Source organism: Felis catus, chromosome A3 (assembly GCF_018350175.1).
Source record: "Felis catus isolate Fca126 chromosome A3, F.catus_Fca126_mat1.0, whole genome shotgun sequence".
Lineage (NCBI taxonomy): Eukaryota > Metazoa > Chordata > Mammalia > Carnivora > Felidae > Felis > Felis catus.
The window spans coordinates 104058233-104084435 of NC_058370.1; the positions used below are offsets into that span (position 1 = coordinate 104058233).

Genomic DNA, 26203 nt, shown 5'->3' on the forward strand with positions numbered 1-26203 from the left:
ATATGGAATACTTTTCTTCCAAAATCAGGAACAAAATAAGAATGTCCACTCTCACCGTTGTTATTCACTATTTTACTGTAGGTTTTCGCCAGTCCAATAAGACAAGAAAAAGAATTTTTAAAAGGCATAAATGTTGGCAAGGAAGAAATAAAACTCTCTTCATGTACATGTGACATGATGATATATATAGAAAATCCTAAAGAGTCTATAATGAAACTACTAAATCTACTAAGTGAATTCAGTGAGAATATAAGAGGTTAATATAAAAAATTCAATTATATTTCTACATGACATTAAGAAACATTTGGTAATTAAATTTCAAAAGCAATTCTATTTGAATAAATTTAGTAAAAAATGTGAAAGACCTCTACACTGTAAATTATAAAACACTAAGAAAAATTAAATTCCTATATAAAGAGAGATAAACCATCTTCTTAGATTTGAAAGACCCAGTACTGCCCAAATAGATTAATAGAGTCCATGCAAGGGGCATATGTACCCCAATGTTTATAGCAGCACTTTCAATAATAGCCAAATTATGGAAAAAGCCTAAATGTCCATCAACTGACGAATGGATAGAGAAGATGTGGTTTATATATACAATGGGATAGTACTTGGCGATGAGAAAGAATGAAATCTGTCCATTTGTAGCAACATAGATGGAACCGGAGGGTATTATGCTAAGTGAAATAAGTCAGTCAGAGAAAGACAGGTACCATATGTTTTCACTCATATGTGGATCCTGAGAAATTTAACAGAAGACCATGGGGGAGGGGGGCAAAAAAAAAGTTACAGAGAGGGAGGGAGGCAAACCATAAGAGACTCTCAAATACTGAGAACAAACTGAGGATTGATGGGGAGTGGGAGAGAGGGGAAAGTGGGTGATGGGCATTGAGGAGGACACCTGTTGGGATGAGCACTGGGTCTTGTATGGAAACCAATTTGACAAATTATATTTAATAAAAAAAATAGATTCCATGCAATCTCAAATATATCCAATCAGGCTTTGTGTTCAAAAAAACAAAAAAAAACAAAAACTAAAAACCTGGTAAGCAGATCCAAAATTGTATACGGAAATACAAAGTGCCCAGACAAGTCAAAACAGCCAAGAAAATTTTGAAAAAGAACAGACTTAGATGACTCATACAACCTGATTTTTTTTTTTTGCAACAGTTTTGAGACACCAGTTTTTATCTCAGAATACAGTAACCAGGACTCTCATGCATTGCTGAAATGAATATAAAATGGTACTACCTCTCTGAAAAATGGCATTCTATAAATTTAGACATACACATATGCAATTACCCTGCAAGTAAATACCCTAAGAAAAATGAAAACCTTGGATGAGAATATTCACTGGTGTCTTATTCACAGTAGCTAAAAGATTAGATACAACCCAAATGTCCAGCCCTGAGAGAATGTATTAAAACATTGTGGTTTATTTATTTAATGTTACTACTCAGCACTAAAAATTAATAAACTATCAACAACATTGAGGAACATTAAGACATTGTGTTGAATGAAATAAACTGGACACACGCAAAAAATAGATACTGTATGTTTCCATTTACAGGAAGCTCAAGAACTGACAAAACTAAGTTCCGGGAGTGGAACTCAGAAAGGTGGTTGTCTCTCGAGGTGAGGGCCAACTGCAAAGAGGGAAATTTTTTTTTTAATTTTTTAATTTAAAAAAATGTTAATGTTTATTTATTTTTGAGAGAGAGACAGAGACAGAGACAGAAAGTGTGTGGGGGAGAGGCAGAGAGCGAGGGAGGCACGTAATGCGAAGCAGGCTCCAGGCTGAGCTGTCAGCACGGAGCCTGACGTGGGACTCGAACCCACCAGCCGTGAGATCATGACCTGAGTGAAGCTGGACGCTTAACTGATTGAGCGGGCCACCCAGGTGCCCCAAAGAGGGAAATGTTTCATATTTGGTTTGAGCATTCATTACACAAGGGTATATGCTTGTCATTGAACCATACCCTAAAATCTGTGCATTTTACCATGTGCAAATTAAATCTCAAAAACCACTCAAAAATATTTTAAGTAAGATGTTGGGTGTGAGTGAATTACATTGATTTTCTTCTGGGTGGCTTGGATTGATCGATCTTAGTGGTACCTGAAGCTCAGTCTGTAGGATTTGCTGTTCGAGAACCGTGGAAGGCCAGGCTTGAGTGCAGTAAGAGCAGAGGTGTGCCCGCTCATGCCCCTCCCAGCCAGGCAGCCCCACAAGCTAGCTGCACACCAGACTGGCAGGGCCCTCCCGATTACCCTCCTTTTGTAAAGCCTGGCACCAGCCTACCCATCGGTGCAGTAAATTTCAAACACACACCGATTCTAAATTACTCAGAAATGAATTCCCTAAGAAGCAGGATTGCATAGGGAGGAAAGAACACAGGATAAAGGTCCAAAGTGTGGAGTTATATTCCCAGTGCATCTGCTCCCAGACCCTGTGATCTTAGGCAAATCCCCAATTTTCTGACCTTCAGAAGGTGGTGATAACACACAACTGCCCAGGCAACATTCCAGGGCTTTGCGGAGGAATAGCTGAGAGGCATAGATGGAAGCCTGCTATAAAATGCAAAGCTCCGGGTGAATTTACAGGACTATCACCGTTATTTTATTCAGTAGCCTGACTCCGACCCCCCTCCCCAATCCTATATGTGCACACAACCTTGACCCATTTTTGAAAAATTTAAATTAGAACCTTTATCAGAGGTAGAGAAATTTTAACAGCCAAGAACTGTTTCTTTTAGAAAATATGGAGAAACGTTGGTTCAAGGTTTTTCAAATCCTCTGTGGATCCCATCCACCCAGATATACAGACAATCAAGATTCAGACATCATTTTTAACCTGAACATCAGATTTTAGCCACAGGCTTTCCTGTCCCCACTTAGAAAATGAAGTCCCCACCTGCCTCTCCCCTCACTCCTTACTAATCCCAGGCAGGACCTCACACTCATTTTTACAGAGCAAACCCTGAGAGCCATCTCACCTGCTGGCGAAGGTCAAGGCCAAGGCTGTGGCCAGGTGAGGCATCAGCCGAAGGGTCTGTGTTTGGTGCTCAATGATCTTGACTTCTTTCTTGGCTTTAGGCCCAAACTGCCTCCGGCTAGAGAGAATCAAGCAGGCACAAATTTTATCAAAATTCAACAGGCAACTTCATTTCCAGAGCTAAAAGTGCTAAGCAGCCATTTGCCTTTAAAACACTTCAGAATACAGAATGCCCGGGTCTCCTAAACTGTGGTTGAGATAATTAGATATCAAAAGTTTCTTAGGATAGTCCAACAGAAAAGCTTTTTGGCTCTTCTGGAAATTAATCTTCCCACCATGGACTATTTTTAAAGCAGACTATCTGTTTAATTAATACACAGAGTAATTTTTACTCCTTAACATTTACATGGCATTTTATAGTTCCGGGTGCCCCGCGATCATTAATTATTCAGCTTTACTAAGTTTGTGACATAATTAATAGGACGGGAGCAATATCCTAGAATGTATTTCAAAAGGACATTCTCCACAAGGAGGCAACCCTAACCCCGCTGCTCCCGTCAGATTCACAGGCAGGTCATGACTTTCAGCCCACCTAAATCCCCCTGCAGTTCCACACAGAAAGGTGTTCACAACCCGCCGGAAGTACTGTGCTTTCTGAACAGCTGCTGCTCTAAGGCAGTGGTGTCCGGGCGAATCGAGGCCTTCCTTAGAGCAGTTCGTGAGTGGGGGGGGGGGGGGGGGGGGTGGATTATCCCCACAGGCAACACCCAGGGTCTAATCCTACAGAATCCCTCGGCCGCAGACTGCAAAAAGCCTGGCCTGTCGGAAGTCACCTCCCTCCCCAGCCCTGTGATTGGCTCTACAGCCCTGGGTTTGGCAGCCTCCCCTCTGAACATCTCTGATCTTCACGCTGATTTGTGAAAGGACACCTCACGCACGTGCACATGCATACACACACACACACACACACACACACACACACACACACAGGCGCACGTAATGCTATATTATCAAACCGGCAGAGCAAAACTCGTGCTTCAGACACCGGTGAGGTGAGGGTATCTATCAGTCACAAGGAGAGAAGGGGAACGGGAGTTTTTAAAAATTTTTACACTCGATAGACTTTCTTAAACATAATTGGATGCTTTCCTGTTGCCTTTGTTTGTTCTTAAAAGACCACCATGATCGTGTAGTGCATACGGTGGTCTAGAATTCATAACCTGTTCCTGTTGTGGGGGGGGTGGTAAGGGCGACCAGACGCTCGCACGGGGAGAACCGCTCTTAAGTACTGTGAGCACAGGCTTGTTTTCTAGGTGCACAGACCTCCCCGGGCACGGCCTAACCACCTCGCAGCTGCTTGTCCAAGGATCGCTACCCAACTCTGCCCTCCGTCCACACCGGCGGACCCCCAACGCCTGCAGGCCCTGGTGCCAAACGAGGCCAGACGGCCTGCAGGGAAACGTCTCAGCTTTTGCCGGATCACTGCAAAACCAGCAAGGAAATCACAGATCCAATAATGGTGTCATCATAATGTCGGGGCATTTTAAATTCCATTTGTCCCCACGCTCTCAATTTCCATTTTTAAGTGCTATGATTATACTGTATCTTTTCTCTACGGTCACTGTGGCTAAAACGTTTGTCTGCTGAGGGTAGACCCTGCCGCACGACACTGGGGGACATCCGCGTGCCTGCTCTGTGCAGGCATCCCCTAAGGTGCTGGGCGTCCACCAGGGTCAAGGAGGCCCGGCCCAGCTGCTGAGCCCCCAGCCCTGGACACGGAGAGAACAAGACCAAGCGACGTGGGCAGGACAGCCTTGTGCAGACCCCCGTGACCCCAACCCTGTGCCCCGCTCACCCTGCCCTGTCAATCACCCGTCGTCCTTATGTGCTCCTAGAACATCACTGCAGGGAACTTCTCCGCACAGCCAGGAACAGAAGCCGCTGATCGCAGCACCTTTTAGCTTTTGTTTTGCTATAAAATAATTTCAGCAGCAATACCACTTTGGACAGCATCCCATCAAAACCTCTGTTTTTGTGTGTGAAGCGTTTGTCTTGGCCTCCCACACAGCAAGAATGAATGAAAGAATGAATGGATTTTGCCAGTGAGGAAATGCAGACGAAGCGCCACAGAGTGGCTGACTCAAGACCTCAGGGAAGGTCTTCGGGTGACAGATCCGACCCCTGACCTGGTGTGCCTCAGTTTCCCAGGTTAGGCCATACCTTATAACCATCCCACTTCCTCTTTGACCCTCACGGTAAAATTAGGGTGACAGGTGCAGAGCAGAAAGAGGCCACCAGGAGCCCATGTGGCAGGCCTCGCCGTGCCTTTCTTTGTGCTCTGTGGGAGTAAAGAGTGTCACTAATGAGCTGCCACAGACTTGCCAGGCAATGTCACAAAACTCGGGACATTACACAAGACTCTGAATTTCCAGCTTTCCTTGAAAACTAGGAAGAGCTGGCAATTCTGGACCCCGTTCCCGTGATCTGTTCCGCTGGAGCTCAGAAGCTGCTGACTTCTCTGTCTGGGGCATGGCTGTTCCCCGTGGTCCCCAGGGTCCTTTCCGCTCACCGCAGGCCTGGGAGGCACTGAGTTTTCAACCCCTGCCGCGGGGGATTTCTTTTTTTCATCCAGAATACATTTACATCAGCATCCTTACTTGTTAATTAAGTTCTGAGGTTATGATATACGGCCAAGCGTAGGCATTCTCGGCGGCTATGAATTCATTAACAGAACTAGAGGGCAAAAGAGAACAGCTCTGGACAGCTCACACAGCACGGAATCCAAATGCTTCGGCTTGGCATTCAACAGACTACTTTGGCCTTGCTTGAGTGTCCCAACTGGTTTTCCTGCTAAGCCCCTTCAGACACTTCCCATCCTGGGCCTCTGTCCAGGCAGGGCTCTCCGCCAATCTCATTCGGCTGCCACACGTCATATTTCTGGTGGCTTAGCCGAATGCCCTCTCCTCCCACGGACACGTTCTCCTGTTCGTGACATGCCCCCTTCGAAACCCAAACCAGACCAATCAAAGCAGGAAGCTACTTCTCCTCAGGGTGCCCTGGGCACTTCCCCTGTTGTTCCTGCCCCCCTGGGAACACTTCTCCCTTTCAGGCTGGTGTGAGGGACACCTGTACTGACCACATGTCTCTTTGCACTGCCATCTGGGGCCCTGCTGACTGGCCCTTGGGCGGGCCAGTGCCTAAGGAGAACAAAGGACTACTCGGCTTGAGTAGTGTTTCCATCTTTCATATGCAAACTAACCAGTTCAAAGCCCACACCCCCAGCCACCTCCTTTACCAGACTTTTTTTTACTCTGGGCCGCTATCCCCCCAGGCCAGGTACCAGACAACTAGGGACAGCCCCTATGCCCCAGAACCTTCTGAGATTATTCAAACTAGCCAAGCCTAAACGTGCTTAGCCTGCTTGCCCTGCCTCCCCCATTCCTTCTCACAGAAACCACAGTAAAGGTTCTTGTCCCTGCTTCCCCCTTGCTCCCTCTGCCTCTTAACCATCCCTGCTGCTTCCCCATATGGCCCGCGTGGCACAGCACCCCCCCTCCCCTTGGGAACTGTGAGTTAACAGCTATCTTTTCAATGGCGGTCACCCCCTGCTCTGTTGGCCTCACCGGACCCCAACAATAGTAAAACCTAAGAGGCCAGCCTATTCCGTCTTGACATGCCCTAGGCCGGCCAAGTGTGCGTTCTTGGGAAAGAGAAGGCAGGTGAAATGTCCCACCATCCCCCAGCAGCTCCACACCCAGCTCCTCGCCCACCTCCAGGTCTCCTTGGAATGTTCACGAGCTGCTGGATGTCCCGACAAAAGGCCAACGGTCAGACACTGGAGTGCCAAATGGGAGCCAGGGGCAGTTAGGACAGGGATGGAAGAAGCAAATAAGATGAGGAATCCACTCCGCTTTTATGCCCAACAACCCACCCCACCGCTGCTTTGTTTTGTCTGCTTTTGTTTTTTGTCTTTTGCTAGGGACCAGAAGGAAAGACATGAGCGGGGAGAAAGCACAGCACCCGCCCTCTCTCCCTCCCTCTCTCTGGCCCAAGACAGCGACAGTCCCCAAAGCTTTGGGCTGAGGGTTCCTGCTGGCTTCTCACCCATCAGATATGTTCTTTGGCGGGACAAAAGTGATACTAAAGTCAAGTGACCCTTCTCCTGCCCAGAGACCCGGCCAGAGGTCACCCCTCTGACTGCCACTATCAGCCTCCAAACTGGTAGCCTGGCTCCTTCAGAGGCAGCAGAGAGAAGGCGCCTCGAGTCTCTGTGCTCTGAGAGGGTGTGGTCAGTGCAGGAACCCTGCCATGCCGCTGTGTGGTCACCCTCCTATTTATGCTCTCAGACCTAGCAATGGCACTGCGGGTCATGATGGTCCAGGCCCGGCTTCTGGTTGCCAGCGTCCTGGCGGGCTGCCCTGAACACAGCTCACAGGACTGTAATCCCTGCAGCTGGCCAGCAATTACTGCCTGCCAGACGTTTTTACTGCTCCAGTATGATCTATATGGGCACAATCCTCTTCCTGTCCTTTTCCTCCGCTGGGTTACTATTTTTCCTTAAAAACACATGTAAAGGCTGTATTTTTCTCTGTAATCATAATTTTTATTTCAGTGCCAAGAAAACCTCAAAGTCACTGAGCTCAAACCTTTGGTGCTCTTTAAAAACGAAAAGTGATGCATGTGCGTGTGCACACGACAACATCCATGTGAAAATAAAGCCACGGCCCTGAGGATGCTGTGAATGGTGCCATTTAAAATTACAGATTTGAAAAGCTATTTCTGGATTGTAGCAACTCATCAGGAAGAGAGGAAATATCTATTTTGGGGTGTTTTATTTCATTCCCACTCCATTTTGAACCCGGCTGCTTAAAGCAACATTCATGGAAAGTGACACGGCTATTAATCACCAGCTCAGCTACTGCGCGCGCAGCCTCTGGGGGTGGCTGAGCTGCCCGCCTTCCCATCTCCCTCTGGTCTCTTCTCCCAAAGGAGGCCAGTGACCTACTAAAAAGATAATTGCTTCACATGTTTCCTGCTCTGCAGCATCATTGCATCAGTATACTCTGAATGACATCCAGTCAAATTGGAAGAAGGAGAGGAGCTTTGTGGCTGGGGCTCGCCCTTGACCCTGAGACTTCTTGGTGCAAGCTGGTTCACGGGCATCCCTGCTGCCGGAGGGAGGAAGGACAAGACCTTCCTCCTTCACTGTCAAAGTGCTGACCTCTGCAGACAAAAGCTGAGCAAATTCCTGGGCCCCGGCCACACTCTCTGTGGCCACCTTCCCTCATTAATCTCGGCCAGACAGGCTTCAAGTGAACCTGTGAATGCCCCACAGATGGACCACTGCAGCCCCACTGGCCCCCAACAGAGACCGTCCAACCACTCAGAGAGCCCACAGCCCATCTATCCCTTTCTCCCCTTCTCTGGGATGCTCCTGAACATAGAAACCCACAGAGAAAATAAGTTACAAAGCAGGATATTTTACCACCACTGGTTGGACCCGGCAGATTTGGTTCAGCTTTCCAGCCAGGATGTAAAAACCCGGCTTCTTATTATCAAGTAATGTCAACAGACACCTTGACTCCCAGCACCAAGCCTCACCACACCCAACCCCAACTAACCCCACCCTGGGGTCAAGCTTGGGATCATGGAAGGGGCCTGGCTACACACAACCCTTGTTATTTATTTATTTATTTTTTTTGCAGCTGAGCATTTAAATAGCGTGTCCTCGGGTTCTGACAAAGCAATCCTGCATTAAAACATCAGGCTCAAGATGTTACATCACCATGTTTTCACTGCAATTCTTCAAATGGCATCTTTAAATCTGTCTGTAGGAAAGATAGAAGGTGTGTGTATTTTCATGCAGGTGTGTGTGTGTGTGTGTGTGCGCGCGCGCGCATGTGTGTGTGTGTAGCATACGAGTACATGCTTTTTTAACAGTAGCCCTGATTGTCACAAAGTGTGCAAAATGACCTCAAGAAAGAGTTCTTAAAGCACCCCCCGATCCCGTGGAAATCCCAAATAACTTTCGCACCTTCCAGACACTTTATTTCTCTGACCCCTCCCCAGTCTCTCACTGCAACCACCACAGAATAGAATGGTTGATCCTTAATGGTTATGATGGAGTCCATGACGATGGCAATTTATAAATATGAAAATATTTCCGACATGAAAAGAAATGAGGGTGCTTTGTTGTCAGGGTCGAAGTCTACATAGAGAGGGCAGAGACAGCCACCCCAAACCCATAAACAGACAGTGGAGCCCATGTTCTCTTGGCCAGAGAACACAGAGAGGAAGAGCCTTTGCCATTCCTTCTTCCCCTTTCTCAAAGGTCACACCGTATCAAACGCCCAGGAATACAAAGGCCCTCCCCAACAGGAAGCCTGTGGTTCTAAAGTCATGGCCAGTGCCAGGTGGGGACTAACATCCTGCCACCCGGGCCTGCAAAGACTGTCCACCTTGTAAATTCGCATTGGAAGACAAGTGCCAAGTGGAGCAGGCTGCAGGAACCATAAGGGATTAGGATCAGGCCACTCCTCCCACCAGTGGATGGATGACCCCAGTGGAGATGCCAGCAACCCTTCAGATAAGAGACAACACAAGGCAGAGTAAACCTGCAGTGCTCATATTTCCGTTGAGTGGGCCACTTCTGGTCAACATTATAATCCTGGAATATAACCACTATAAGCCTGACCATGAAGGCCTAGTAGAGAGCAAGGCTTGGGTCACTCTAAATCTGAAGATTGGCCAACTCCAGGTTCTTCTGTGAGGATTCAATTACACAAACAACAGTGGGTCTGACCTGACACACAAAGGTTCAAACCCCTTCAAATTAAACACCCATGAATCTGGCTGCCTCTCCACTGAATTTGTTCTTACCCTCTTCCAGTGCCTCATGCTGCCCACGGGAGGCTATCCTGGGACCAAGTCAACATCCCATCACCCCAGGCATCACCAGAGGGGAGGCAGGAAATAGTGGTTAAACCCCAGGCTTTGGATCAGACAAATCTGGTTTGCATACAGATCCTGACACTTGCTATGTTAACCTGAGTGAGTTACACAAACTCGTTGAGCCCATTAAATAAGGCTGACGATGATGGTAAAGACTAAGTGAGATAGTGCTCATATGTGTTTAGTACCACGCCTGACACATAGTAGGTCTTCAAGGCATGTCTTCATCAACAGAGTCATTACCATTATCCTGAGTCCCTAAAATTACCCTCCCTTCTACTCAGCCTTGATCTAGAAAAAATCATTTTGATATTTCCCAAAAGAAGTCTCCCTTTTATTCCTTTAACCCAAACAAAGCACCAATGTATTCTGCATCACTAAAACTGTTGTAAAAAAAAAGTTAGAGTCAAGGGGAAAGTCTCTTCCACCCAATCTTAAATTAAAGATAATGAAATTACTGACAGAAAAGAAGATAAGCTGTTTACTGCTGTGTTAGAAAAATTGTGTGTGTGTGTGTGTGTGTGTGTGTGTGTGTGTGTGTGTACTGGAAAGCAATATGAAGCATTCTAAAAGCACCTGACACTTCTATGTATCCAAGAACCCCAGCCAAATTTTCTTCTTCCCAAATTTCAGGGAAGGACAAAAGGGTGGACAAAATAAAGCCAGAGAAGTTGGGGTGGGCAGAGCCTTCCAGTACATCATGTTGCCATAGAAGCAGCAGGTTCTTTCCAGAGTCAATCAGCCCACCCTAGAGAGGAATGTGAATGTTATTCAGATGGTTCCCACACAAGGGAAATTAATTTACTCTTCAGAATAACAGCCTCAGCAATATCTATGAGTGACATGGTGGTTAATGTTAGTCGTCAGAACTATGATTCCTTGAGATTGTTCTTTAAAAAAAATCATATCCTAATGAATGCAAAACAAAATTACAATGGTGGGAGATGTGGAGCCATAAATTATAACTGAGACTGCCTGGGGTGGGCTAATAATTTCACTATTGAATTATTTTCATATTTTAAAAAATTATACAGAGAGAGAGAAAGTCTTCCATCATCAACACCACTGCAGAGATACCGCAGAAGCCCCCAGCACCTCAGCCGTTAGAGTCAGGAAGCAAGAGGGCCAACCACCTTGGGAGCCAACCTTCCTTTCCACTGTATGGCAGGTGCAGGGTATATGTGCATCCTGCCTTGCCCCAAGAGCCATCCAGAGCCTGCTGTCATCCTGGAGACAGCAAACCAGGCCACCATGTGTGTTCAGTGAAGGAAAGGAGACAAATACTGAGCTGCCACACTCTCCAGGTAACCCCTTCACTGAGGTTGATTGTCAAAAAATGAAAACCAAGCAGTGAAGTACTCTTTAGGGGCTGGCATCCATTTAGTAATGCTTTAGTCTGGTTTGGCAATGGGACTAGACTGTTCTTGGCAATGGGACATTACCCAAGTAGCTTAAGGACTGGCTATTGCCTCTGCTTTCCCTCTCAATCCATAGTCTTAAAGTAAAGGGTACCCATAGGTTCTTAAAACAACAGCAGAGTCTTTCAATTTATAAACATGGTATGTCTTTCCATTTATTTAGATCTTTGATTTCTTTCATCAGTGTTCTGCAGTTTTCAGAATATAAGCCCTACACATGTTCTGTTAAATTTGCCCATAAGCATTTCAATTTTTATAAGCAATTGTAAACGGTATCATATTTTAAATTCTGGTACTCTTGCATTCATTGCTGGTAGATAAAAACTACAATTGATTTGTGCATGTTTATGTTGTATCCTGTGACCTTGTTCAATTCACTTCTTAGTTCTAGGACTTTTTTGTAAACACTTTGAGATTTTCTTTTTTTTCCTTTTCTTTCTTTTTTTTTTTTTTTTTTTTTAAAGTAGGCTCCATGCCCAGCACAGAGCCAAAAGTGGGGCTTGGACTCATGATCCTGAGAACGGGACCTAAGCTGAGATCAAGAATCAGACATTTAACCAACTGGGCCACCCAGGTACCCCTTTGAGATTTTCTATAGAAACAATCATATCATCTGAATGTAGAAACAACTGTTTTACTTGCTTCCCAATCTGTATGGTTTTTATTTCCTTTTCCTGTCTTATTGCACTGGCTATAACTTCCATCACTCTATTGAATGACAGTGATAAGAGCAGATATTCTTGCCTTATTCCCAATCTTAGGGGGAAAGCATTCAGTCTTTCACCATTAAGTACATGGACTGTACTTTTTTTATAGATGGTCTTTATCAGGTTTAGCACATTTCTTGGTATTTCTGTTTGAATGAGAATTTTTGTGAAGAATGTATATTGAATTTTACAAATGCTTTTTCTGCATCAATTGATAATGATTATGTGATTTTTCTAGTTTTATTTGTTAACATTTTGTATTACATGGATTTTTAAATATTAAACCAGCATCCAGCATTATATACCTGGAATAAATCCCATTTGCTCATGGTGTGTAATTCTTTTTACATATTGCTAAATTCTATTTCCTAATATTTTGCTAAGAATTCTTGTGTTTATATTCAGAAGAATATTGTGCTGTATTGTCTTAATTTGTTTTGGGGATCAGGATACGACTGGTTTCATAAAGTGAATTGGAAAGCATTTCTTCCTCTTCCACTTTCTAGAAGAGTTATATAGAATTATTGTTAATTCTTCTTTAAATGTTTGGCAGAATTCTCCAATAAAATCATCTGGCCTGAAGATTTTTTTTAGGAGTTTTAAAATTACTGATTCAATTTCCTTAATAATTCTCGAGTTATTCAAATTGTCTTGTATATTGGATAAATATGGTATTTCATGTTTTTTTGAAACATTGGTCCATTTCATCAACATTTTCAAATTCATATATACGAAGCTGTTCCTAATATGCCCTTATTACCCTTTTGATATTTTCAGTGTCTGTAGTAATATCCCATTTCATTCCTAATATTAGTAATTTGCACGTTCTCTCTTTTTTCTTTGACAGTCTTGCTAGAGGTTTGTCAAGTTTACTGATCTTTTCAAAGAACCAGCTCTTTGCTTCATTGGTATTCTCTATTTTTATGTCTTCAGTTTCATTGATTTCTGCTCTTAATTTTATTATTTCATTCCTTCTGCCTCCTTCCAGTTTTGTTCTTTTTCTAGGTTAAAAGGGGGTGCTTAGATATTAATTTGAGGCAGAGCTTAGATATTGATTTAAGACTTTCCTCAATGTATGCATTTGGTGCTATAACTTTCCCTCTCAGAACTGCCTTAGCTGCGCCCCACAAATTTTGATACATTGTATTTTCATTTCTATCTGGTTCAGTGTATTTTTTTAAAGTTTATTTATTTATTTTGAGAGAGCACACACAGTTAGGCTGGGGAGGGAAAGACAGAGAGAGGGAGAGAGAGGATCCCAAGCAGGCTCCATGCTGTCAGCACAGAGCCCAGTGCAGTGCTCGATCTCACAACAGTGAGACCATAACCCCAGCAGAAATCAAGAGTCAGATGATTAACCAACTGAGCCACCCAGGCACCCTTTCTTCAGTGTATTTTTTAAAAACTGTGCTTGAGAGTTCTTCTTTTTATTCTAGTTACTTAAGTAACTTTTACTTAATTACTTACGTGACTTTTACTTACACTTACTTAAGTCTATTGTTTAGTTTGCAACTTTTTAGAGGTCCTTCCTGTTATCTTTCTGTTACAGATTCCTAGTTTGAATACACTCCAGTCAGAAAACCCTCTGTATGACTTCAACATTTAAAAATTTGTTGCAGTTTTGGGGCGCCTGGGTGGCGCAGTCGGTTAAGCGTCCGACTTCAGCCAGGTCACGATCTCGCAGTCCGTGAGTTCGAGCCCCGCGTAGGGCTCTGGGCTGATGGCTCAGAGCCTGGAGCCTGTTTCCGGTTCTGTGTCTCCCTCTCTCTCTGCCCCTCCCCCATTCATGCTCTGTCTCTCTCTGTCCCAAAAATAAATAAATGTTGAAAAAAAAATTAAAAAATTTGTTGCAGTTTCTTTTATGGTACATGTTATATGGTCTATCTTGGCAATGTTAGGCACTCGAAAAGAAAATGTATTCTGCTTTTGTTTGGTGGAGTGTCTTATAAATGTTGATTAGAGCTTACTGCTTGAAAGTATTGTAGAGTTTTTCTATACCTTTGCTGATTTCCTGTCTAGTCACATGAGTTGTTAAAAGAAGGGTGCTGAAATCTCCCACTATAATTGTGAATTGGTCTATTTCTCCTTTCAGTTCTATCAGCTTTTACTTTATGTATTTTTCAGCCTGTTGTGTTTTACGTGCACATTTAGGATTGTTATAACTTTCTGATGGATTGACTCTTTTTATCATTATTAAATGTCCTTGTCCTTGATAATTTCCTTTGCTCTGAAGCCTACCTTATATGAAATTTATAGAGCCACTCCTGCTTTTCTTTAGTTAATTTTTGCATAATGTATCTTTTTTTCATTCTTTCACATTCAGTGTGCCTGTATGACTTTATATGAAGTGAGTTTCTTACAGATGACATAGGGTTTGGTCATGTTTTAAAATCTACTTTGCCAAGTTTTGTTTTTTTAAAAAATTTTTTTTTCAACGTTTATTTATTTTTGGGACAGAGAGAGACAGAGCATGAACGGGGGAGGGGCAGAGAGAGAGGGAGGCACAGAATCGGAAACAGGCTCCAGGCTCTGAGCCATCAGCCCAGAGCCTGACGCGGGGCTCGAACTCACGGACCGCGAGATCGTGACCTGGCTGAAGTAGGACGCTTAACCGACTGCGCCACCCAGGCGCCCCGCCAAGTTTTGTTTTTTAACTGAGTTATTTAGACTAGTTAAATTTAATGTAGTTATTTTTTAATGTTTATTTATTTATTTTGCAAGAGAGAGAGAGAGAATGCACGTGTACATGTGTGAGCGGGGCAGGGGCAGAGAGAGAAGGAGACAAACAATCTCAGCAGGCTCCATGCTATCAGCGCAGAGCCCATCACAGGGCTCAAACTGTGAGATCATGACCTGAGCCAAAATCAAGAGTTGGACATTTAACAACCTGAGCCACCCAGGTGCCCCTAAGGTAATTATTGATACATTAGGGCTTAAGTCTGACTTTTTTGTTGTTGTTCCCTCTGTTTTTTAATTTCTGCTTTATTTTTCCTAATTTTCTGTAGATTACTTAAACATTTTAAAAAATTCTTTCTTATCTATTTGTACAGGTTTTTTTTTTTTTCCAGATTGGGTGATTTCCATTGCCTTATCTTCTAGTTCACCAATTCTCTGTCCCTTCCATTCTTCTGTTAAGACCATCGACTGAGTGTTTTACTTAGGTTATTATATTTTTCTGTTCTAAAATTTCCACTTGGTTCCCCTGAATATTTTCTGTCTCTTTGCTTAGACTCTATTTCTTTGTCAAGACTTCCTTTTTCTTCCCCCCATGCTTCAAGTGTACTTGTAATTGATGTTTCAAGCATTTTTATGATGGCTGCCTTAAAGTGCTTTTCAGACTGCCTAACATCTTTGTTATCTCAGTGTTGGCAACTATTTCTTACCTTTTGTCATTTGGTTTGAGCTCTTCGCGGTTGTTGTTATGACACGCAGTTTTTTTTAATGAAACAGATACATTGCATTTTCACGTTATATTGCAAGACTCTGGATCTTAAACCTTTGGGATTTCTCTGACACTACTGTGGCGGGGAAAGGAGTCACTACTTTCAAGTGGAGGTAGAAGTCCAGATTCGCCACATGGCTTCCACTGACACCCAAGTGATGGGCGAGCTCTTCTTGTTGCTGTGTCGGGATGGGAGTTCTAGCTCCCCATGTAGTCTCCACCGACATGGCAGTAGGTGCGGTGTCATTATTGCTGAGCAGTAGTGAAAGTCCTAACCTTCCATTCAGCCTCCCCTACATCACTACAGCAGGAGGTGGAAAGAGGTGATGGGTAGGGGTAGATGTCCGGGCTCTCCACATGGTCTCTACTGACAACACAGGGGTAGGGCCTGTTTCTTTCTTGAAGGAAGAACATTTCCAGCTCTCTGCTCGGCCTTCTCTGATACCACCATGGTGGCAGAGTTGATGCAACTCTAGGCTCCGCATTTAGCCTTTGCTGGCATGTGTGGGGTGGGACCACAGAGGAAGCAGACTTGGATGGGCATTTTATTTTTCTTTTGCTTGTTTGTTCTCATTGGCGTTTCTGGATCGTCAGCTTCATCAGTATGCAATTTGGGATATATGAGGCCAAAGGAAACAAGGGAACTCCCTACTGTGTCATTCCTCAGGTCTCAAGGTCCTACTGGGTCTGCTTTCTTGTCTCCATCTTTCAAGGTCTTCTTATGTTTGTTTCATATGTGATGTCCAGGCTTTTCCATTGTCCTTAGTGGGAAGATTAGAGAAGAGCACATCTACTCATCTATCCAGAAGTGAACGTCCTATTGCAAATTTCTAAACATGACGTGTTTAGATTTGCATTTCAGTAAGTCTGTCTGTTAAAAGTGTAGTAATTGACTGATAACATTAGATTTATTTAGTTTCCATATACGTAAAGAGACAGTGAGAGAGATCACGTATAGATGTTGGTATATAATACAAGTGTCATATTTCCTCCAATAAAAAAATCCCTTAAAGGTATACTGCTAATTTAATAATAATTGATCTGTAAATGAGGAAATACTACATGGTTAATGTGTGCCAAATTACAGATACATCAATGTCAGAAAAAAATAAAGTGAACAGGTGTGTGTTTTGCAATCAAGGGATAATTTATATCTCCAATGCATATTAATATATTTGATTAGTAGTATAGATGGAGAGTTCTACATCCTGATTTTCTGTTTACCTAATATTTCACTGTATGCAACTTCTTGTGTTATTCAATATCCTTGAAGTCACATCTTAATGATTACTTCCATAGGGTAACTTTCTATAAAAAAAAAAAAAAAAAAAAAGGAACTGGATTGAAAACTGTGAACCTTTTGAATAGTTCCTGTCACGTATCACCAACTCACTTTCCAAAAGGATTGTGCCAATTTTCATTGCTTCTCCCAGTGTATAAGCTTGCCCATCTTATACATTTCTTCCAGATCTGAGTATTGCCCTTTCAAAGTCTTTGCTAATTTAACAAAGTAAAAAATTATCTTACTTTTACTGGGCTTTCTCTGATCACTAATAATTTAATTAATTTGCTCATATATTTACTGTCTATAGTTAGGTCTTCTTCAAAATGTTATATACCATGTACCCATTTATAGACTGTGATGCTAGTATTTTTTCTTATTTGTTTATAGAGGTTCTTTATATATTAAGGAAATTAAACCACTGTCAGTGCTATTTATTTAGCTATTTTTCGACCGTGTCCTGTTTTTAGCATTGCTTTTGAAATATGTACATCTTTACATTTTTATATAACCACCTTAATACTTTGGGGATTACTTTTTTCTATTTGGAAGGTTTGTCAAACTGCACAAACGTATGAGTCACCTTTTCCTTTCGTCTGTGTAATTTTGTGGCTTATTTCAATGTGAGAAATAGGCAGAGATGAGAGATGTAGGTCTACCCCAGTGGGATACAGGAATAAATCTCCCAACATAGTTAACTGTAGCAAGTGCCACTAGGTAGACCCAAGAAGGATCTATGAAGGTGAACTGACTTTTGTTCACGTATGCTTAAAATAGCCATTCCCTCATCCCAGACAATTCCCTTGATCTTCCTCCTTCCAGCTGACTTGGCAGACAAGTCCTTGCTTTAACCTCTCTCCCACTTTATTCTCTAATCTGCCAGGAAATTAATGCAAGCCCTGAGCCCCTCTAAACACCGCGTATTCCAGGCATCCTTTTTCATCTTTGTTTCTAAAACTGAAATGATAGGTAAAAGCAAACTTTGCTATTCCGTTGGCAACAAAATAGGTGCCTTCAAGGAATATTTATTTAAGGAGAAAAAAAATCTCTGAGTGAGTCTATAATAACCACCCATCCCAGCAAAACCTAAAGAGTTCATCCCTCCATCTAACAGTTTCTATCTACTCAGTTATTGGGCCTCGTTTATGTCCAGAATCCGTACGTCAGGTGTAGGATGAACACATCTGTCATTAAGGCTTAGAACACAGCAATGAAAAGTTCCCTCGGCTGGAGTTTTCCCGAAACCCACCATTAGTTTGCTGCTTTTAGCCACAGAGAGACCTGTGTGGTGCAATTACATCAGTAGATTCCCCAGGATTTCATTTCCGGACACTCTTCCTTCACCACCCAGGTTTCTCTGCCGTACTTCGCCCAGAAATGCCTGTCTAATCTGTCTAACCTGGCTCCCATCTTCCCCGGGCATTCCCGAAGGGCAATGCTGTCATCCAGGTTATGACAAGCTTATCTCATTTCTCTGTACTGATGCATCCTTACACATCATTGAAATTAAAAAGAAAATGACCCGACGGCTGTTTTCCTTACAAAAACACGTTTCCAAAATTAACAATTTATTATGCCTGTGACAAGAATAATTCGTCCGCTTTGCAGGGAAACTGCCCCCAAATAAACTTCTACGAGGTCATTTGGGTTTCTATGTATGATCTTGGGAAGTTGGAAATTACCCAAAACATGGGATGACAAAAAATGCACTACAAGGTGACGGCCTGGGTGCATGTGTTCCAACGAGGTTCAGGGAGGCTAGTGGAGGCTGGACCACAGAGACTTTGCCAGAAGCCAAGAGGTCACGTTCTTGTACCACTTCCTTCAGGAATGAACCCGAGATAACAGCACACATCTAAACTTTGCCCGAAAAGGAAACCCAATTTTCATCCCTGGCTGGACTCCACTATTTTTGCTGACCTGCACAGAATGGTACTGATATTCAAATGCTTTTCATTTAGTCAATAAAAAATTTACGTCTAAAACAACACTTCAAGTCTCTGGACACTCTCCTAAGGGTGTTAAGCAAATAGAGAAACATCTATTCAAGAATGTCTAAACTTAAATCTCATTTGAACCACGACCCACTCATATCCCCTTCACCCCCCATCCTCCAAGAGCTCAGTGTGATGGAAACTGTACCCTGGGCAGGTGCCGCCGAGAATATGGGGAACCTTCTCCTTCTGGCTTACAGTTTAGGGCTATGACTTCCGGCAGGCCAGTGGCATCTCTAATTCCCTTCACCCCTTCACCTCCAGCTCCATGTTACAGGAGCTCTATTCCAGACAGGTACAGCCAAGAGGACGGGGGTCCCCTTTCTCCACTCAGCCCCCCTTCACAGGGCAGAAACTCTACTCCAAACAGAGCAGGCCAGGAACACTGGATCCTGAACATCCCTGCCCCAGCTTACTTCAGGGAGGAGGTCTCATGCCCAGAAGGATAAACCGAGAAGACAAGGGGCCACCATTCCTGTCCAGAGTCCCGCTTGCAGGGTTGTCACTTTGGGGAAAGCAAGTCATTGCCTTACCCCCAGCTCTGATGTAGTGGTACAGAGGTTCTGATGCGAAAGAGAAGCAGGTCACAAGAACGGAGAGCTCTGCAGCTTGGCTTACAGACTCTAAGTTTATTTGGAAAAAAAGCATGGGGAAGACCACGCCCATGAGTGTTGTTTAAAACAATGGAGATCTGGGAGGTGGGCGATTCAGAGTTGCTCTTAGTTCCGTAACTCTTTTGGCAACGGGCAAAAAGATGATTAGCTCAGCGAGATGGTAGATCAGCAAGAAGGTTAACAGAAAGAATCAGGGAAAGGAACAGCTAAGAACCTCTGTGCCTGGAGCAGCCTCAAAGACTGACAACACTTTGTTTCTGCAAAGAAGCCTGACTTTAACTGGAACAGACTGTGGCATAAAATATGCCCCAGGTCGTTACTGAATACAATATAGCAATCAGCTGGGTGATTAATTGGGGCTAATAACTGCTATGATACCAACAGAGACAGATAATCCAAAAGCTTATGGGGGAGATGAGAAAAGGAGACAGTTAAACAGAGCTCAGCTAAAACCACAGTCATCCAAGGCATCGGGGAGACAGTCACATGCTCAAGGCTGCACCCTCTCCAGAGTGACATCAGAGACCGCACACCGGAGAACAGATTTCACTGAAACAGTCTAGCCACATCATAAACAAATGAATAAACAAACAACAACAAATCCCAGAAGGGGGGGGGGTGGATCAATATTCAGAGTTGCTACAATATTTATCTAAAATGTCCAGTTTTCAAAAAAAAAAATGACAAAACTTGCAAAGAAACAAATAAGTGTGACTCAGACACAGGAAAGAAGCAGGTAATAAAAACTACCTTTGAGGCAACCCAGATACTGAACTTAGTAAACAAAGAATTCAAAGCAGTTACTATAAGCGTATTTAAAAAAACGAAATGACATAATGTTTAAAGAGTTAAAGATGGGAATGCAAGCTGGTGCAGCCATTCTGGAAAACAGTATGGAGGCTCCTCAAAAAACTAAAAACAGAACTACCCTACGACCCAGCAATTGCACTACTAGGCATTTATCCAGGGGATACAGGTGTGCTGTTTTGAAGGGACACACGCACCCCCATGTTTATAGCCAAAGTATGGAAAGAGCCCAAATGTCCATCGATGGATGAATGGATAAAGAAGATGTGGTATATATATATACAATGGAGTATTACTCGGCAATCAAAAAGAATGAAATCTTGCCATTTGCAACTACGTGGATGGAACTGGATGGTATTATGCTAAGTGAAATTAGTCAGTCAGAGAAAGGCAAAAATCATATGACTTCACTCCTATGAGGACTTTAAGAGACAAAACAGATGAACATAAGGGAAGGGAAACAAAAATAATATACAAACAGGGAGGGGGACAAAACAGAAGAGACTCATAAATATGGAGAACAAACAGAGGGTTACTGGAGGGGTTGTGGGAAAGGGGATGGGCTAAATGGGTAAGGGGCACTAAGGAATCTACTCCTGAGATCATTGTTTCACTATATGCTAACTAATTTGGATGTAAATTTTTAAAAATAAAAAATAAAATTACAAAAAAATAAAGTACCTTGGAATTTTAAAAAAAGAGAGAGGAAGATGTGATATATACCTATACAATGGAACATCACTCAGCCATAATGAAAGAATGAAATCTTGTCATTTTAAATGACATGGATGGAGCTAGAGATTATTATATGAAGCAAAATAAGTCATTTAGAGAAAGACAAAAGCCATATGTTTTCACTCATATATGGAATGTAAGTAACAAAACAAATGAACAAGGGAGGGCAGGGGCAAACCAAAACCAAACTTCCAAATATAGAGAAAATACTGATTGTTACTGGAGGGGAGGTGTGAAGGCAGATGGGTTAAATCAGTGATGGGGATTAAAGAGGGCCCTCGTGATGAGCACCCAGTGTTGTATGTAAGTGTTGAATCACTAAATTCTACACCTGAAACTAATATTACACTGTATTATAACCAACTATAATTTAAATAAAAACTTGGAAAACAATTTAAAAAGAAGTTCAAGAGAAGTATGATGAGAACGTTCAGCCAGATAGAGAATATCACTGAAAAAGAAACAAATGAAAACTCTGGAGTTGAAAAATAAATAATTTAAGTGAAAATTTTCACCAGAGAAGCTCAACAGTAGGTATGAGCTGGTGGAAGAAAGAATCAGTGAGTTTAAACATAAATCTAGAGATTATTCAATCAGAAAAACAGATAAAAGAACAAAGAAAAGTAAACATAGAATGGAGTAATGAGAGAAGCCATGAAGTTTACCAGCATACACATAAAGGAAGGAGGAGGGAGCAGAAAAAAAATATTTGAAGAAATAATGGCAAAAAACCTAACCAAAGCTGATAAAAAAGATAATCTGTACATCCAAGGGACTCAATGAACTTATAAGTAGGAGAGATCTAAGAGATCCACACCCAGACGCACAGTAGACATGTTGAAGACAAAGACAAAGAAAACTCTTAACAAAGCAAGAGAAAAATGCCTCATCACATACACAGGAATACCACTAAGATTAACAGCCGACCTCTCATCAGACACAATGGAGGCCCAAAGGCAGTTTATAGTGCGGAAACAAACAAACAAAGAATCTTATATCCCACAAAATTATCTTTCAGAAATTAAAGCAAAATACAGACATTCCCAAATCAACAAAAACTTAGAATCGATTGCTAGCAGACTCACCTTATAAGAAATACTAAAGGAAGTTCCTCAGGGTGAAAACAAGTTACACCAGAGAGTAACTTAAATCCACATACAAAAAACAAGCGGCACTGGTAAAGTAATTATGTAGGCAATTGGATAAGATAATTGGATATTTCTTCTCCTTTCTTCATTGAACTGATTTAAAAAAAAACTTTTGAATATGGGGGCACCGGGGTGGCGCCGTCGGGTAATCGTCTGACTTCAGCTCAGGTCATGATCTCACAGTTTGTGGGTCTGAGCCTTCCATGGGGCTCTCTGCTGTCAGCACAAAGCCCACTCTGTCCCCCTCTCTCTCTCTCTGCCCCTCCCTTGATGGTTCTCTCTCTCTCTCTCTCTCTCTCTCTCAGAAAATAAATAAATACGCTTTAAAAAAAATCTAAAAAAATAAAACGATTGAATAGGAACCAACCAACAAACAGAAAGGAGAAATCAGACCTATAAATAGAAAGAGCAAACCGACAGTTGCCAGAGAGAGGGTGCCAGAGGGATGGGCAAAATGGATTTTAAGGGGAGTAGGAAACATAGGCTTCCAGTTATGGAATGAATAAGTCATGGGCATAAAAGCTACAGTACAGGGAATATAGCCAGTGATACTGTAATAGCATTCTATGGTGACAGATGGTAGGTTAACTTGTGAGCATAGAATAATGTTATAGAGATGCTGAATCACTATGTTGTACACCTGAAACTAACGTAACATTGTCAATTATACCCCCAAAAAATTAAAATCAAAAAAATTCTAAATATGAATAAAAAAATAAAAAAGCCTAAACCCTGAACAAAAAATAAGTATGAAAAACAAAAACAAAAAATTGTGAACAGAGCATTATGAATGTAATTGTGTTATGACGACTATAACATATAGGAATGTAATATATTTGACAATAACTGCACAAAAAAGTAGGTGGGAACGAGTTGTATTACAGTAAAGAACCGATGCCAACAAGGGCTTAAAATCCGTATCAAGAGATCCAGAAATGGTAAATAAGAAGTTTAATATAACAAACTCTATAAATGTACACTTGCTCTCATTTATTCCCTTACCTCAATCGAAGAAATAAAATTATACAAAATAACTATAACAGTGTATTGTTGAGTTTGTAACGCATATAAGAATAATAAAACAGGGGCGCCTGGGTGGCGCAGTCGGTTAAGCGTCCGACTTCAGCCAGGTCACGATCTCGCGGTCCGTGAGTTCGAGCCCCGCGTCAGGCTCTGGGCTGATGGCTCAGAGCCTGGAGCCTGTTTCCGATTCTGTGTCTCCCTCTCTCTCTGCCCCTCCCCCGTTCATGCTCTGTCTCTCTCTATCCCAAAAATAAATAAACGTTGAAAAAAAAAAATTAAAAAAAAAAAAAAGAAGAAGAAAACAAAAAGGGAAGAAAGGCATAGAGCTCTACAGAAATAAAGTTTCTATACGTCACTGGAATTAAGTCAGTATAAATCAGCAGTAGACTCCAATAAGTTAACATGTACGTCATAAACTATAGAACAACCACTAAGAAAATAACACAAAAAAATATAGTGTTAAAAATAATTGAAGGAATTAAGGGGTGCCCTGGGTGGTCAGTCAGTTAAGCGTCCGACTCTTGATCTCAGCTCAGGTCTTGATCTCGGGATCATGAGTTCAAGCCCTGCACCGGGCTCCATTCTGGGCATGGAGCCTACTTAAAAATTAATAATAAAATTTTTAAAAAATAATAAAATTGTAGGAATTAAAATGTTGCACTAGAAAATGTTCATTTAATGAAAAAGGAGGCAGTAAGGGAGGAACAGAAGAACAAAAAGACATGGAAAACAAAAAGCAAAATGACAAACGTAAATCCAACATTATCAGTAACATTAAATTCAAATGGATTAAGCATCCAGTAAAAAGGCAGAAATTATCATACCCGATTAAAAAAAAACAAGATTTAACAATATACTCTCTATAACAGACACTTTAGATTCAAAGATACAAATAAGTTTAAAGTAAAAAAGACAGAAAAAGATACACTATGCAAACAGCAACCATAAGAGCTGGAGTGCATATATTAATATCAGAAAACAGTCTTAAAACCAAAAATGTTACTAGGGATATAGAGGAGGAGCATTTTATAATTGTTCTTAAGGTATCCAGATTGGAAAGGAAGGTGTAAAACTATCTCTGTTTGCAGATGTCATGATTTTGTATATAGAAAATCCTAAGGAATCTATTAAAAATCTGTTAGAAATAATAAATTCTGCAATGTTGCAGGATACAAGATTAATATACAAAATTAATCATATTTCTATACACTAACAATGAATAATCCAAAATGAAATTAAAAAAATAATTCCACTCATAAAAGCACCAAAAAGAATAAAATACTTAGGAAAAAAATTTAACAAAATTATACACTGAAAACTATAAAATATGATTGAAAGAAATTAAATAAATGAAAAGACATCCCATATTCATGGGTTGGAATATTTAATATCATTAAGGTAACAATACTGCCCAAATTGATCTACAGATTCAGTGAAATCCCCATCAGAATCCAAGCTGCCTTCCCCCCCAGAAATTGACATGATGCTCCTAAAATTCACATGGAAATATAAGGGACCCAGAATAGCCGAACCAATGCTGAAAAGAAAAGTAATGTTGTGGGACTCACACTACTCATTTGAAAACCACTGCATAGCCACAATAATCAAGACAGTGGGGTACTGGCATGGGATAGACATATAGATTAATGGAATAGAATTGAAAATCAAAAAATAAATCTTTACATTTGTGTCCATTGATTTTTCAACAAGCATGCCAAGCCAAATCAACAGTAAAGAATAGTCTTTCAACAAATACTATTGGGACAACTGGATATCCCCATGCAAAAGATTGGGGTTGGAGTCCTACTGGACACCATACACAAAAATTAATTCAAAATGAATCTAGGAACTAAAATGGTAACACTCTTAGAAGAGAGCACCAAAGTAAATCTTTATGACCTTGGTTTAGACAATAGTTTCTTAGATATGATAGTAAAAGCAAAAGCAACAAAAGAATATACAGATAAGCCGGGCTTTATCAAAATTAAAAATTTGGGGGTGCCTGGGTGGCTCAGTCGGTTAAGGATCCGACCTTGGCTCAGGTCATGATCTCACGGTTTGTGAATGTGAGTCTGCGTCAGGCTCTGTGCTGACAGCTGGGAGCCTGAAACCTGCTTCGGATTCTGTGTCTCCTTCTCTCTGCTCCTCCCCCCACTTGTGCTCTCTCTCTCTCTCTCTCTCTCTCTCTCTCTCTCTCTCTGTCTCTCTCAAGAATAAACAAATATTAAATTTTTTTAAATAAATTAAAAATGTTGTACTTCAAAGGACATCATCAAGAGAGTGAAAAGACAACCCACAAAGTGGGAGAGAAGATTTTCAAATGATATATCTGACAAGGAAATGTATCCAGCATACATAAAGAACTTTTGAAACTCACTAGTAAAAATATCAATAATGCATTTTTTTAAACGGGTACAGAATCTGCACAGACATTTCCCCAAGTAACATACACAAATGGCCAATAACCACAGAGAAAGCTGCTCAATATCATTAGCTGTTAGAGAAATGCACATCAAAACCCTGATAAGATACCACTTCGCACCCACTAAATGGTTATAATAAAAAAGATAGGGGCGCCTGGGTGGCTCGGTCGGTTAAGCATCCGACTTCGGCTCAGGTCATGATCTCACAGTCCGTGAGTTCGAGCCCCGCATCGGGCTCTGTGCTGACAGCTCAGAGCCTGGAGCTTGTTTCAGATTCTGTGTCTCCCTCTCTCTCTGCCCCTCCCCTGTTCATGCTCTGTCTCTCTCTGTCTCAAAAATAAATAAACGTTAAAAAAAAAATTTTAAAAAAAAGATAGACAATAACAAGTGATGACGAGGATGTGGAGAAATTGGAGCCCTTATATACTGCTGGTGGGAATGTATAATTGTGTAACCACTTTGGAAAAAAGTCTGGCAGTCCCTCAAAGTGTTAAACATACCGTTACATATAGTTAAATACATAGTTAAACATATATGACTTAGTAATTCCACTAAGTAGAGAAATGTAGAGAAATGAAAACATACATCAACACGAAAACATGTGCATGACGGTTGATAGAAGCATTATTCACAATAGCCAAGAAGTGGAAGCTACTCCATATCC

General features: G+C 41.9%; 1 protein-coding gene across 1 annotated transcript in view; it reads right to left on the reverse strand.

The window, feature by feature from the left end:
• The window catches only part of ACOXL (acyl-CoA oxidase like), a 375298-nt gene that overhangs the window by 185238 nt on the left and 163857 nt on the right, over positions 1–26203 (reverse strand). Inside the window, 1 exon segment of the mRNA XM_045054588.1 lies at positions 2997–3113. Coding sequence (XP_044910523.1) covers positions 2997–3113 — 117 coding nt within the window.